Source organism: Macaca mulatta, chromosome 14 (genome assembly GCF_049350105.2).
Source record: "Macaca mulatta isolate MMU2019108-1 chromosome 14, T2T-MMU8v2.0, whole genome shotgun sequence".
In the NCBI taxonomy this organism is placed as follows: domain Eukaryota; kingdom Metazoa; phylum Chordata; class Mammalia; order Primates; family Cercopithecidae; genus Macaca; species Macaca mulatta.
Window position 1 is genome coordinate 87,051,666 of NC_133419.1, and position 14,267 is coordinate 87,065,932.

At 45.7% G+C, this 14,267-nt stretch overlaps 1 protein-coding gene across 3 annotated transcripts in view; it reads right to left on the reverse strand.

The window, feature by feature from the left end:
* ME3 (malic enzyme 3) overlaps window positions 1-14,267 on the reverse strand; it is a 224,489-nt gene that overhangs the window by 15,972 nt on the left and 194,250 nt on the right. For all 3 annotated transcript variants that reach the window (XM_015115374.3, XM_028833894.2, XM_077964167.1), the window contains one exon: window positions 7,127-7,236. In XM_015115374.3, the coding sequence (XP_014970860.1) occupies window positions 7,127-7,236 (110 nt within the window). The remainder of the gene's footprint in view (window positions 1-7,126; window positions 7,237-14,267) is intronic.

Here is a 14,267-nt window from a genome sequence, read left to right on the forward strand (position 1 = left end):
ATATTATTGGAGGAAAGAATTTACTCTTTATCAGATAAGGGAAGACTTCTGACCCAGGCAGCAAGAAGGATAGAGTTAGGCTCTGTCAGGGTCTGGCCACGGTGGCTTTGGAGGTCTGGGTTCCTATTGGGACAGAACAACCTCTGCTATGAGGCCACACCTGCTTCCACGATCCATAAGAATTACATTTCTACGGTAGCTACTGCCATTCATTTATTCATTAGTATGTGCTGAGTGTTTGTTCTGGGCCTTCTCTGGACTAGGCTTTGAATAAATAAAGACAAATAAAAGTCTTGTTCTCAAATAAAACTCTCAAGGAGTTGCCAGCACAAGTGTTCCAAAAATTCAGGTTCCCCTTTATTGGACACCAAGCAAAGGCCTTCTAGACTACTTCTCTGCAATTTCTGTGTCATAAGGGAATTTTCTGGAGCTCCTGGACTCTCTAGAGGGCAGTTCCCTGGCCCATGGAGAAGGTAGGGTTAGGCGTATTTTGCCACAATTTGGAAGGAACCCGAAGGAATAATGATCATCTTCTTGACTTCTCTGAAGTTTTGACTGTTGCAGCAGCTAACAGGGGAGGTCTCGGAGGAGCCAGATACACGAGATCCACATGAATTTCAGGACTAGGGACAGCCCTGGAAGTGAAGAACAGCCTCAGAACACAGGACTTAGTGAAAAGGAAGGCTTTGGGAACAGGGGAGAGAAAAGGTTAAAGAGACCAGGAGAAGTTTCACTGCAGGGGGAGAAATCAAGGAAAGGCCTGGAACTGCTACTCAGTGTGTGTAGTGGTGGTGGTGGGTGACAGAGAGGGCAGGTGACCCCCGACAGCTGGAAATAATCCCTGGCATCTTGTAAACAAGACAAATGAACTGCACGAAGTCTTCAGAGATGAGCCATTCCTGCCTGTCTGCCTCTTCCTTATTGTGGCATCTGAAGCCTACGCAAAGTCCCCCACACCTTCCCGCTCCAACAAGGTCATCATCTTCCAGGGATGTATTTTGCATTTCTTGGCTAAGAGCCCCACTCCTCTCCCTGGGGAACTTTGAAGCATTCTGTAAAGTGGGTGACCACCATCCAGTGTCACTCCCAGATCCTGGGGAAGAGTGGGATCATTTAGAGTCTGTGGCTTAGCGCTGGGTGCATTATCCTGGGGAAAGTGAAATGAGCCTTTAGGGACAAACAGAAAGTAGTGAAGAACAGAAAGAGAATTCTAGGCAGAGGGACCAGCACATTCAAAATCATGGAGTTGGCAGAAAACTCACAGAAGAGTGACTAATACAATGGGCTGGAATAATAGGGTATATGGGGAAAAGGGGAGAAAAGTGAGGTGGCCTCTCTTCTCCCCAGAGTTCCCCAGTCCTGTGCTCACATGTGGCCCTCTCCTCACCTCCACCAAATTCTCTGCCTTAAGTCTCCTCTTTCCTTCTTCCCTCCCATATCTATGTGTCAGGAGCCTACTAAGCATCAGAGATTTTAGTAATAGGTACCATGAACTGAGTACTGCTACGTGCCTGTCCCTACCTATACATCACTGCAATCCTTACAACAATTCAGTGCCATAAATGGGTGCTGGAAATACTTATCAAGGAATTGGCATATACTACAACCAACCATAACAGATGCTGGCCTTATAAAAGCACCCTGACCATTCTGGTGGTACTAGCTGATGAGCAGTTATGGCTGTTAAAACTGTTAAGTCCATTTTACAGATAAGGAAAGGAAGGTACTGAGAATTTCAGCCACTTGGCCAAAGCCACAAAATAGGAAAATGGGGATTCAGACCTAGGCTTGTCTTGGTGCAATGCCTGATTGTTAAGCATTGGGCTCACAGGGGGTGCTACTAGCCTAACATAACACACAGGAACCTTGATGTGCTGTCTGGCCTGGAGATTTAGCAGGATTGGTGGGCAAGGCAGGTCCAGTGAAGGCTGGCCAGGTGGAGGATGCTGCAGAGCTAATGAGCCAGTGGGGCTTTCCTGGCTCCAGCCATGCTGTGTGGTCAGCTTGCACGTGGAGGCCAGAGACCCACAGAAACTGGGCCAGCAGCACCCTGGACCTGGCCCTTTGTGTGGCTCTTCTTCCTTCCCTTGTCCCCAGTGTGAGCATTCCCACTTCCTTTCCCCTTCTAGGTCTTTCTTTCCTCCCTAAGAGCAGAGATGCTTCTCTGGTCCCAGCTGAAACAACAAAAGTCACCTGAGCCTCTGCCTTTTCCAAAATTCCTGAGAGGCTGCCAGCAACAAGTCAGTGCATTGGCGGCTCTGATCACCAAGGACCAGCCTGGGCCTGGGCCGAGGCTTTATGTGGGTCTGAGCTGGGGCGGGAGGCAAAGATGATCAGAAGCCCTGGCGATCTCTCTTTCCTTCAAGTGCTGGGGCTCCAGAGGCCCAGCCCTGTGGGGTCAGTGATTCTGAGCACATGGTACAGTGGGACTGGTTGGGAGACAGTCAAATAATGTGCCCTGGGCTCCTGATCTGCACCAGGCGTGGCCCTGCCCTCTGGGAGGTCAGTAGAGTGGAGCTTTCGAGGATTTAATTCTATCTATCCACTGAGGATGTAAGGCTAGGCTGGTGTCAGAGTAGGTAGCATGACCCTAGTCTCATTTTCATGTGGGTCGCTCGGTTCCAGCCCCCTCCATGTGTGGTTCCCAAGAAGATTCTGATAATCTGTCTCCAGCTCCCACGTGCGGTGTGATTTGGTTTCTGTTTACAACTGTGATTCTGCATTGCTTCCTCCTCCCTCCCACACTCCCTCTCGCCCCTTCACTCCCAACTTTCTGTGGTTCTGTGCATGGAGGTGCTCCTCTCCCATTATGAGCATGGCCTGTAGTCTTAAGTGGCATTGCTCCTTACTTTGTATTTGGAGATAAAGGGGGACAATTCCAGCATGGGCTGTATCTTCCGTGTTGGCTCATTAGTACTGGAATTCCTTACTAGTCTTCTCATTGTCCATTTAACAATGAGAACACACATTACAGGCTTCTGGTCTGGACTCATCCCTAACCAGCTTGGGACCGTGGGCCTCATCTTCAGGTCTGCATTCTGTAGGAGTTAGAGGAAGGAATGGGAACGATGGGGAGGACAGGATGAGAGCAGCAGGATGCCAGGGAGCAGCAACACCCGCACTGTTCCAGCAGGGTCTGGAATTTCATCCTTAACGAGAAGATACCCTCGACCACCTCACACGTGCAGGAGCAACAGGCAGCCTGATGCCATGGAGAGAGTGGAGAATTCCAAGTCAGACATAATGGGGTTCCAGTTCCAGCTTTGTGTCTGTCTGACTGTGTGGCCGTGAGCAACCTTTAACCCCCAGGCTTCAGTTTCCTCATTAGTGACATGGGACAGCTGTGTTTGTCCCCCAGTGAGGGAGGGGGAGATGTTGCCAGGCACTTGTAAGATAGTGAGGATGAAAAGCACTTTCAACCTAAAGTTCTATGTGCATGCAAAATGTTACTTGGTACAGTTTGGGTCCCCTGGACGCAGATTCTGAGATATACTGGAGTGTTCAGGATGTTTTTAGGAATTGCCCTTGTGGGAAGGAAGGGAAGGAAGCAGAATGGGTTGAGGGGAAGTTGAGCTGGGATGCAGGCCCCAAAGCCTCAGTCAACTCCATGGGGAGCTTGAGTTGTCCTGCACTGGGCTAAAATAGTTAAGCCTTTATATTCCCTCATCACTGGTGAGGCCAGCTCCTGGTGGGGTGGCGAGGTGGCTCTCTCTCTCTGAGGCTCTGCAGATTGTGCTGACAGCCTGCTGTCAGATGGGCAACAAGTCTTTCCTTGAAGGAGGATCTGGGTGGTGCATGCCCATGCCCACCTCTTCATGGTTGTTAATGATATGGTCACACCTAAACATCAGGCTGAGCTGATCAAAGGCTGGTTATTATAGGGCTCCTGCCATTCCAGCACTATTTGCCAGCTGTCCTCATGAGTTCTAGATTGATGGCTTTAGTCTTGAATTTCTGAGAAAAGAATAGTAAATCCCTCTTCTCTTTGCTCTGGGACCCAGAAAACTATCCCACTTGGTTTTGCCTGGGAGCAAAATTGACTGTAGAGGCAAGACGCAAAAACCAATGAATGTAAACAAATGAATTGATTTAATTAAAAACAAACAGCTCTCTGTGTCTGCATGTGGGGTTACACATGGGAATATGTATGAGCACGTGCAGAGGTGCATTTATGTGTGAGCACAATCAGTCCTTGAACAACATGGGGTTGAGCTGCGTGAGTCCACTTACATGCAGATTTTTTCAATACATATATTTTTTAAAATTTTGGAGGTTTCTAACAATTTGAAAAAACTCACAGATGAACTGTGTAGCCTAGAAATATCAAAAAAATTAAGAAGTATGTCATGCACACATAAAATAGGGGTAGATACAAGTCTATTTATGTGTTAGTCCACTATTTTTATGTTATTAGTAAGGCTTCTGGTCAACAGTAGGCTCTTAGTAGCTAAGTTTCTGGAGAGGCAAAAGTTATGCATATTTTTGACTGTGTGGAGTGTTGGCACCTGTAACCATCACCTTGTTCAAGGGTCAGCTGTACATGAATGATGACCTGGACAACAGAGAGGCTGCAGGGGCAGGCGTCCAGTGTAGACACACCCACATGAACAGGTGAGTGTGCTTATGAGGATGTCAGTTTGTGTGTGTAGACATCATTCGTATATTCTTTAAACATTTATTAGGTGTCTATCATGTAGCAAGCGCAGTGCTGGGAGTTGGGGAACAAGAATGGATAAGGCAATTGTTCCTGCCTCCAGAAGCTTATTATCTTCTGGGAAGGCAGACAATGCATTACAGGCTTTTGGGGTGCAATGAGGTAAGAGAACTGACAGAGGGGGACACCTGAGGGATACCCAAATCAGACTGATGGGCCTTCCCTGGGCAGGAAACCCTGGAGCTGAGTCTTTAAGGGTGAGTAGGAGTTACTCAGGTAAAGATGATGGGAAGGGGCGAGCAGGGCTTTCAAACACAGAAAGAAATGGCAGGTAGGAGGTGAGAGGAGTAAAATAAAAGGAAGGGCAGAGAGCAGAGGAGAGATCCCGAAGTCTTATATTTTCATTGAAGGGGTGCAAACTTTCTCATGAAGAGAGGGTGGCATGGTGACTGATACTTTCATCTCCGAGGCACGTTCTGGCAGCAGTGCAGGGGCGGATGGGGCTGGGGGGCTGCAGGGCCTGGCTGTGTTCCTGTGCCTGTGTTTAGGAGGATGTATACACATGTGGCTGTCTGTGTGTCTATACAGCTGGAGGCTGTGCACCAGGTGTGCTGCCTGCATGGACTTGTTTTCCACTTCCACCCTCTGGCCTTGGCAGCCCAGTGGGCTCAGGGGACTGGCTGTCCTTCTGCTGATTCATGGGTGAATTCATGCTGGGGAGCTGGTCAGGGTCTAGCAGGCAGGTGCTTCCTCAGGGCCACAGGCACACTCCCACCTGCTGGTCTGACACTGAGGTGAATGAGGGCAGTGAGAAAATGCTTCCCTCTACCAGCGCATCTTCCTGGACTGCACAGTCCCATCTGTGCTGTGTCCTGGCTTATGTGGGTGAGGCTGGCCTAGCTCAGCCAATGCCTGTCCCAGGTCTATACAGCAGGGTAAAGGAGAGACAGAATGGAGACAGGCTGGCAGGGAGTGCCATGTCCCAGCTTTCTCCTTTTGTGTCTCCCCTCTCTCTGGATACCCACTCTTCAGGCACTGAAGTCATATATTTTAAACTCAATTTTCTAATAGTGTGTTCTAACTGTACTATCTTGCCTCTTGAAAATTTATGACAAATACAAAAAATCATCTATCACATTTCTTATACTTTGTAATATGGACCATAATGGGGAAAAAAAGGCAACTTAGTTTATAATATAAGACCTGGGAGTGGCATGGTGAATGGTTATAGACTGCAATTTAGAGTCTGAATGCCTGGGCCCAAATCTCAACTCTATGCTTAATGGCTATAAAAGTTACTTACTCTTTTTCTGTTTCGTGTCTTCATTCATAAGACAGAGATGCTAATGTCTCATCGGTTTAAAAGTGTAGAGTGCTTAGAACAGAGCCCGATATACAATAAGCATTCAGCGATTAATCTTAGCTATTATTACCTGAGTTTGAGTTCTCTGAGATCTATCCCTGACTCACTTGAAGAAAAGTTATGACCTCTTCAGGCCTCTGGAGAAGTCATCTGTAAAATGAGAAGTTGGCCAACCTTTAACAATCCAGGGCCAATACCTGTCTCTTGCCAACTTATTCTTTCCACCTGACATGGATCTTTGGTTTAAAAAGATTGCTTCGCAAACTTGTTAAAAAATCATCAAGGTTTCTCTTGGACTTTACAAAATGCTAGGAACAGCTCACAATGCTCCTTCCTGTGCACTCCTAGATCAAGTGAAATGAATCCCTTTCCACTCCAGCTTCGGACACTGGTAACTCCACAGTAAGAAGCAAGCACCTTCAGATATTTCTGGGTCACAGAATAGATGACCAAAGGGAACCTGAACTAGAAGCTGCTTCATGTTGACTTTGGAAGGCTCTGGGTTCCTGGTGTCAGTGTCTCTCTCAGGGTCATTATGAGCAACAAACACTTCAGTCAAAACCAGAGAAGGAATTGTCCTGACTTCCCGACTGAGACATGCCTTATATTTGGAAAGCCTAAAAGCAAGTTATTATGGTTGAGGAAGGCCATTTTTATGGTGATTGATGCTTTGTCTGATGAGTTTTATGGGTTAGTACTTTCTATAGTATTAGCTTTGTAAATTTTCAGCATGCTCTTTCAAGGCAGTTGTTATCATCCTCTCTATTGACTAGATGATGAAACTGTGGTCAGAGAATTGACTGGTTCACATTTAACTTGCTAGTAAATTACAGTATTGTTTAGAATTTCTTACATACATTAAATTACATAATTCTTACCTACCTCTGAAGTAGTAATGATCTTTATTTTGTAAAAAAGGAAACTGAATTCAAAGAATTAAGAATTAGCCAAGTAGGAGTTGAATCTAAGTTGAATGTTCTTTCTTCAACAGCTGCTGGCAGCAAACCAGCTATGAGGTGACAGCCCTTCCCCACCCCTTTGGCATCCCAGTGAGGTTTGAGAATATAAGTTAGTCCCCTGTGGCTTCATCAGGTGGGGTGGAAACCTACCTTGGATATCATCATTGAACATGCAGTACTTGTTGCGGTATTTGTTGAGAAGGCGGAAGGCATTGGCATTTGCAAAGTCTTCAAATTGGATGAGGCAATTTATTCCAAACCTGTGTGGAGGGAGAGGAAGAACCCATGATTGCCTCCCTGAGGCAGATCCCTGACAGATCCCAGCTTGCACCGTGGGGTGGGGAGGAGCAGGCCAGGGGGTGGGAAGTGGCATGGCTCCTTCATCTGTGTTTTTGCCACTGGACTCCTGGGCTTGGAGCTCTGCCTGCCCTATCATGGATGAGCATGGTGAAGGGAGAGAGTAGGACCCTGGGTTTGGTGGCCAGCCAAGCCAGCATCACTGTAGCTAAGCTGTGCTGGTGGCTTCCATGGCTTCCATGGCCAGCCCTGGGAGTGACAAGAGGGCCAAGGAGGGGCCTGCCCTCTCTGTAGCCTGTGGCCACCTGAGATCCCAGAAGAAAGCTCACTCCACATCCAAGTGCATGCAGACAGACCAGCTTCCCCACCACAAGTAGGTGGGGAGCCCCTGCATCCTCCAAATATCTCTCTTGCTGGACCCTGACACCTGGAGTTCCTCCACTAGAGACTCCTCTGGCACCAGGCATTGTTCTCTGGTAAGATGAAAAGATGGTTAGGAAAGGCTAGTACAATAAGACACTGTTATCTACTAACATCTTGGTGAAATTGTTCTCCAACTTGCAGGTGTAGAAGAGTCAGTGACTGACCTTGTTTAAAAAGCAGGTCACCAGGCCCATCTCACAGAGTCTCACTCGGTGAGTGTGGGATGGGGTCAGGAACCTGCATTTTGAACAAACACCCCAGATGGTTCTGATTCTGAGAGCCCAGAGAACCCTGAGAAACAATGCCTTGTGGTTGAAGACAATGGCCATTAAGATGCTTGATATGCCTTATTTAAAATCCATGCTAGCATTGCCTCCTAGATTTTATGGCCTTCCCTTAAAAATGACTGAGTTCGTTAGAGTTTTGTAACCTATTTTTCCTTTTAACATTGCCTGAAAGGAAGCTGAGAGTGAAGTTTTTGCTCATTTGCAACAGGCCACCTCAGCCTGGGCTTCTGCACACAGATTTCCCCTTTACTCCATTCTTGCTCTTTGATCCTGGTGTTTGGTAGTTTTGTTTGTGTTTCTTAGTCTTTCTGGAAGCAAATGTAGTATGGATTATTAAAAACTACTTAATACATGGATAAAAATAGGCTTCATCTCATGGGTCAATTTGTGACTGAGTAACAGTATCTGAGGTCATGTCATCAAGAAAAAAAAGTCCTGATTGATCCATAAGAGGTGTCAGGGCATGTAACAGGTAGAAGTGGCCTGCCCTTCCAACTGAGTGTGACTTATAGGCTTGGAACCAGCTTGGGACCAGCTGTGGAAAGATTTTTTACCTTGTTAGAGAGGGTGGGTGGGGCACATGCTCGGTGGGCTTCCTGTGCTCTCGGGGTATCTTTCTGATGAGGTTGGTGGCTATGAAGGCGTGAGGAGCACTGAAATGGCCCACAAAACATTTTTTTCCAACCTTATAATTTTGTGCATGACTTACGCCCTCCAGCAGAAATACCAATGGGTGGGCAAATATTTGTTCCTGTCATGGTCCTTCCAGAACCTTAGCTAGTAAAGGCTGTTGGTGGAAGGACTGGGAGATGGATTCATATTACAGGGGCGGAAGCACAGGGGCAGTGACTTGCCACAGCCCAGTGCTTAGAGTGCTGGGCGTGGGTCAGAAGGCCATAGGCCAGACCTGTCTCTCCACATTCAACTGAGTTACCTGCACATGTCACTTCACCTCTCTATTCTACCTCAGTTTCCCATCCGTCAATGGGCACAACAATATCTGCCTGGCCAACATCTGTGAACTGTTGTGAGGGTTAAAAGCTGAGGGTAAAGTTTTCCTCCAGCTTTACTGAGGCATAATTAACAAATACAAATTGCATATATTTAAGGTATACAATGTGATGATTTGATATATGTGTACAATGTGAAATGATAACCACAACCATGCTAATTACCATATCCATCACCTCACATAGTTACTATTTTGTGTGTGGTAAGAAAACTCAAGATCTACTTTCTTAGCAAATTTCGACTATACAATACAGTATTACTAACTGAAGCCTGAGGGTAATTTTTAGACCGTAAAATGCTAAACACAAATGCCATTCTGGCCACAATTCTTATTCACAATCACAGAATAAATGCTAATGGAGGTCGGGTGGGGGGCTCACTGTGTCTCCCCACCCACCATCCAGCCCTCTTTTCCTTGCACTATGAATAGAAATGATAAATAAAACCTCCCATGCACAAATATAATGCCATGCTCACCAAGCCAAAATTTATTGTGAATTTCAAGTATTTGGACTGGGTGGGGAGGAACAGAATGTCTTTGGTTGCTGGTGACATTTTGCTATATATAATTTCTACAAGATTCCCAGTGTTGCCCCACAACTGGCCTGGAGCTAAAACGCTGAAAAGGTCAGACAACAAAACAACGTGATGAACGTTTTGTCTCTCTCTCTCTCTCTCTCTCTCTCAATCTCTCTCTCTCTGTGTGTGTGTATGTGTGTGTGTGTGTGTCTCTATCTCTCACATACACACACATACACGCACACCCCTTTAAGCAACAACACCATTCACTCACTGAGGTAAAAATAAGGCAACAATTATAAATAAATACCTTTGTTCAGTGCATGATTATTATTTATATTTAATTCAGTTTTAGATAAGAAACCCCCCTTCCCTTCCATGGAGCAATTTGATGGAATAGAGAATAAAACCTCATTAATTGAGGTCACTTTAATCCTAGCTTGGAATTGCATAAAAGACCATGTGAATCACCCATCCAATAATCTGGACTCAGAGTTCCTAGAACTCACTGGATTTAAAGACCCCCAGAACTCCTCTGTCTTAGGTACCCATCCCCTGGCTGCTTCCTGAACCTTTTATCACCAGGAACTACTCCTACTCTAGGATTTCACACTATCCCATCTCAGTCTCTGACCACAACCTTTCCTTCTATGTCCTTTCCTTCCACTGCACCTGCTGTTTGTCTGCACCAAGACCTCTAGGCCCTTCACCGTATTATTCTAGTCCCTCAGACTCTCCATTATGGCTTTTCATGAAACCAGACCACTATCCAGTCTGAGCCAAAGGTGGTTACTTCATGGTGCTACTGTCTTAGCACCATCCATTCAACCATCATCCACCTATTCATCTATCTTCATCCAACCATCCATCCATCCATCCATCCATCCATCCATCCATCCATCATTCATTTATCCATCCATCCATCCATCCATCCATCCATCCATCCATCCATCCATTAACCCATCCATAAATTCATGCATCCAAAAACATTTATTGAGCACCTATGATGATCTGTACTATAGTTTAATGTTTTAGGAAGGGGTGGATCTGTGAAGGAGTTGGTGGAAGCTTAGTGTTTGGAGTTTGCCTGCTAACTCTTTAAACTAATTAAAAACCAATTAAGAACAGAAAATTTCAAAGTGGAAATTTAAATGGCTTAGTGGATAAAAAAAACATTTTTCAGTTCATCCCTGTATATCCAAATACAGGTAATGAGCTTTCACTGTAACACTAATCTAAATGTTAATTATCAATTGCCTTACATATTCATTAAAATACTAACAACAACGATAAAAAAAAAAAGCTAGCTTTTATCAAGTGTTTGTTACCTGCTGGGCATCATGCAGAGCTCTTTACATACATTATCTTAATTTATCTTCACATCACTTTATGATGGAGGTGCTGTTTCCAGAGAAGGCATCTAGAGCTACAGATTGCAAATTATTTGCCCACAGGCTATTTACTCTATTGCGCTTGGTAAGTGGTGGAGATGGAATTTAAATCTGGTTCTATCTGACTCAAGAACCAGCCTCAGTTTATTTTTAATAGCCTTACAGGTTCTTAAAAAAATAAGGCTAAATAGGTAATAAAGCTGGATTTCTTTCTCCACTGAGAAAGATCACAGGTGTGGTGAAGAAAACATTGACCAGGGAGACAGAGAAAATGCAGGAGTCTTGGCTGAGTCCCCTCTCTCTGTCTGGGTCTCAGTTTGCTGGTCTGAGAGCATTGGAGGAGTAGCACAACCTACTTAATATTTGGGACTGGAATTGAATACTAGAAGCTTCACTCAGATATTCCTACAAGTCCAGAGCAGGGAGGTCAGATATTTCTCTATGAGAGCAACATGTGAGGAACATATGGGGGGTCAGTGTCTTAGAGCCCTTCGTGCTTACACAAACCGGACCAGCTGAGTGACCTGGGCGAGGCAGCCACCCTCCAGGTCATACTGTGGAACAGAGGCAGGACCCCTCCCAAGAAGTCCTGCTCTCAGCTCCCTACTCAGGGCTCTGGGCAGCTTCCCAATTCTAGTGCTGGCAGCAGCCTGTTGTCTGACTTTCTGTCCTGTGAGAAGCTCCCCCGTACCAGAGAGGGTCCTGCTCATCTGCCCCCGTTTTGCAATTTTGAACTCTTCACCCTCCAACCCTGGCAGGGGCCGAGGAACACTGATGCTTCTCCAGTGGAGAATTCCTGCAATGGAGAAAGAGGCACCTTCCCAAGCCACACAGATAGCTTCCCAGACTTCCCAACCCTGGGGGCTCAGCTGGGAAACGGCCTTGGAGCAGCCAGGGAAGGCATTCCAAAGCCAGGGATCACTTAGAGACACAAGGCTAATGAGTGGATGTTTGATTTCTTTTCTTCCTCAGCACTCAGGCAAGGGGAAGCCAGCAAACAGTGACCTGTGCCTGGGAGTCCTGGTGAGCTGTGTGTGACAGTGTGATGATACCCAGGCCACGACCAACAGTGCCAGCACTTGCCACCTGGGACACATCCTTCCATGGGTAGGAGGGTCTGAGGTGGCTGTTCTGCCCTTTTCCCCAACGTGTGAACCAAATGCAGAGTGAGGGATGTTGGTGGTGCAGAACATTCCAGGGACTGCAGACCTAGTTTCTCTTTTCCATAGGTCAGGACCTGCCATTTTTTCAAACACCTAGGTCTGACATCTTTCAGGCCTGAACAAACATGAGGACTGGGAGGAACAGGTGAACTTGCTCAACCTGCCTCTAAATAGAATGACTAAAAGCTACCTCTAGTATTTCCATGGGAGTCCATTCTGCTCCCCTCCCCGCAGAAAAATCTCACAGGCAAGACTTCCACAGCAGAGTGTTCAGTGAGATTATCAGTTGTCACCCAGTGGAAAACTATTTCTTCTTTTATTTCCTTCCAGGAACTAGATCTGACAGAATCATTAAAACTCTTGGTCTTTTTTTTTTCTATTTTACATATTCCATTAAACTCTAGTCCCTTGAGATGGTCACAGAGAGAGGTTCTGTGGTTAAGTAAATTTGGAAAACTCTGTGTGTTACACATAGTATATACAATGTATATTAAAAGCTCTGAGAAATCTTGCAGTAAGAAACCTTTTTAACCCAACATGTTCAACACTTATTTGACCAGAGACCTTACCCTATTGCATCCCACCCTCACCATCTATGGTGGAACACACTTTGGGAGACATGGCTCTGCAGGAAGAACTTTGTGCAGGTGGGACTGGGTGGATTCAGGGCGAGGCCATCTCTCCCCAGGATTACTGCCATTGCTGCTTCTGTCCAGAACCCTGCAGTGACTGATCGCATCTCCTTCAAGTTTATTTCCCCTCCCCCAATCCATCTTCCACATATTTCTAAACACAAGTTTATGTCGGCTACTTATTTTCTGAAAATCCTAAGAGGGCTTCCACTGCCTGTGGGGTTATATCCAAATTCCTTAGGTGGTGTTTGCTTTGGCCCCAGCTCTATTGCTGAACACCTACTCAGGTCTGCTGACACTGTAGGCACATTTTGATGCTTCTTAACCACTGTGGGCCCTTGCACGGTCCCCTGTCTTTGCTCAAGTTTCTGGTTCTCTCCACCTAGAAGGCCTCTTTTTGTCCAGGCCAACCCCTACTTAAACTGTAAGGCCCAGAACCAGTTTTTTTTTTTTTTTTTTTTTTTTTTTTTTTTTTTTTTTTGAGACAGTCTTGCTCTGTCACCAGGCTGGAGTGCAGTGGCGCAATCTTGGCTCACTGCAACCGGCACATCCCAGGTTCAAGCAATTCTCCTGCCTCAGTCTCCTGTAGCTGGGACTACAGGTGCGCACCACCATGCCCAGCTAAGTTTTGTAATTTTAGTAGAGACGGGATTTCACCATGTTGGCCAGGATGGTCTTGATTTCTCGACCTCATGATCCACCCGCTTTGGCCTCCCAAAGTGCTGGGATTACAGATGTAGGCCCAGATCTTAAACTGTAACCTCTTCTAAGAAGGCTTTCTTGACATATCTCTTTCCCCACCCTTAAAATAGTGCTAATTCTTCTCTTCTCTGGGCTCCCACGATATTCTGGACACATCTGTAACAATATATGTCACATTGTATTACAACTATTTATTGACATTTCTGTTTCAATTCAAGAAATGTATTGGGCAAGTTATCTTCTTTGTGCCAGAAACTATACTAAGTATGACATAATAAAAATTCAATTCAACAAACGTTTTATTTTATTTTATTTTTTATTACACTTTAAGTTCTAGGGTACATGTGCACAATGTGCAGGTTTGTTACATATGTATACATGTGTCATGTTGGTGTGCTGCACCCATTAACTCATCATTTACATTAAGTATATCTCCTAATGCTATCCGTCCCCACTACCCCCTCCCCACAATAGGACCCAGTGTGTGATGCTCCCCTTCCTGTGTCCAAGTGATCTCATTGTTTAATTCCCACCTATGAGTGAGAACATGTGGTATTTGGTTTTCTGTTCTTGTGACAGTTTGCTGAGAATGATGGTTTCCAGCTGCATCCATGTCCCTGCAAAGGACACGAACTCATCCTTTTTAATGGCTGCATAGTATTCCATGGTGTATATGTGCCATGTTTTCTTAATCCAGTCTGTCACTGATGGACATTTGGGTTGATTCCAAGTCTTTGCTATTGTGAATAGTGCCACAATAAACATACATGTGCATGTGTCTTTATAGCAGCATGACTTATAATCCTTTGGGTATATCCCCAGTAATGGGATGGCTGGGTCAAATGGTATTTCTAGTTCTAGATCCT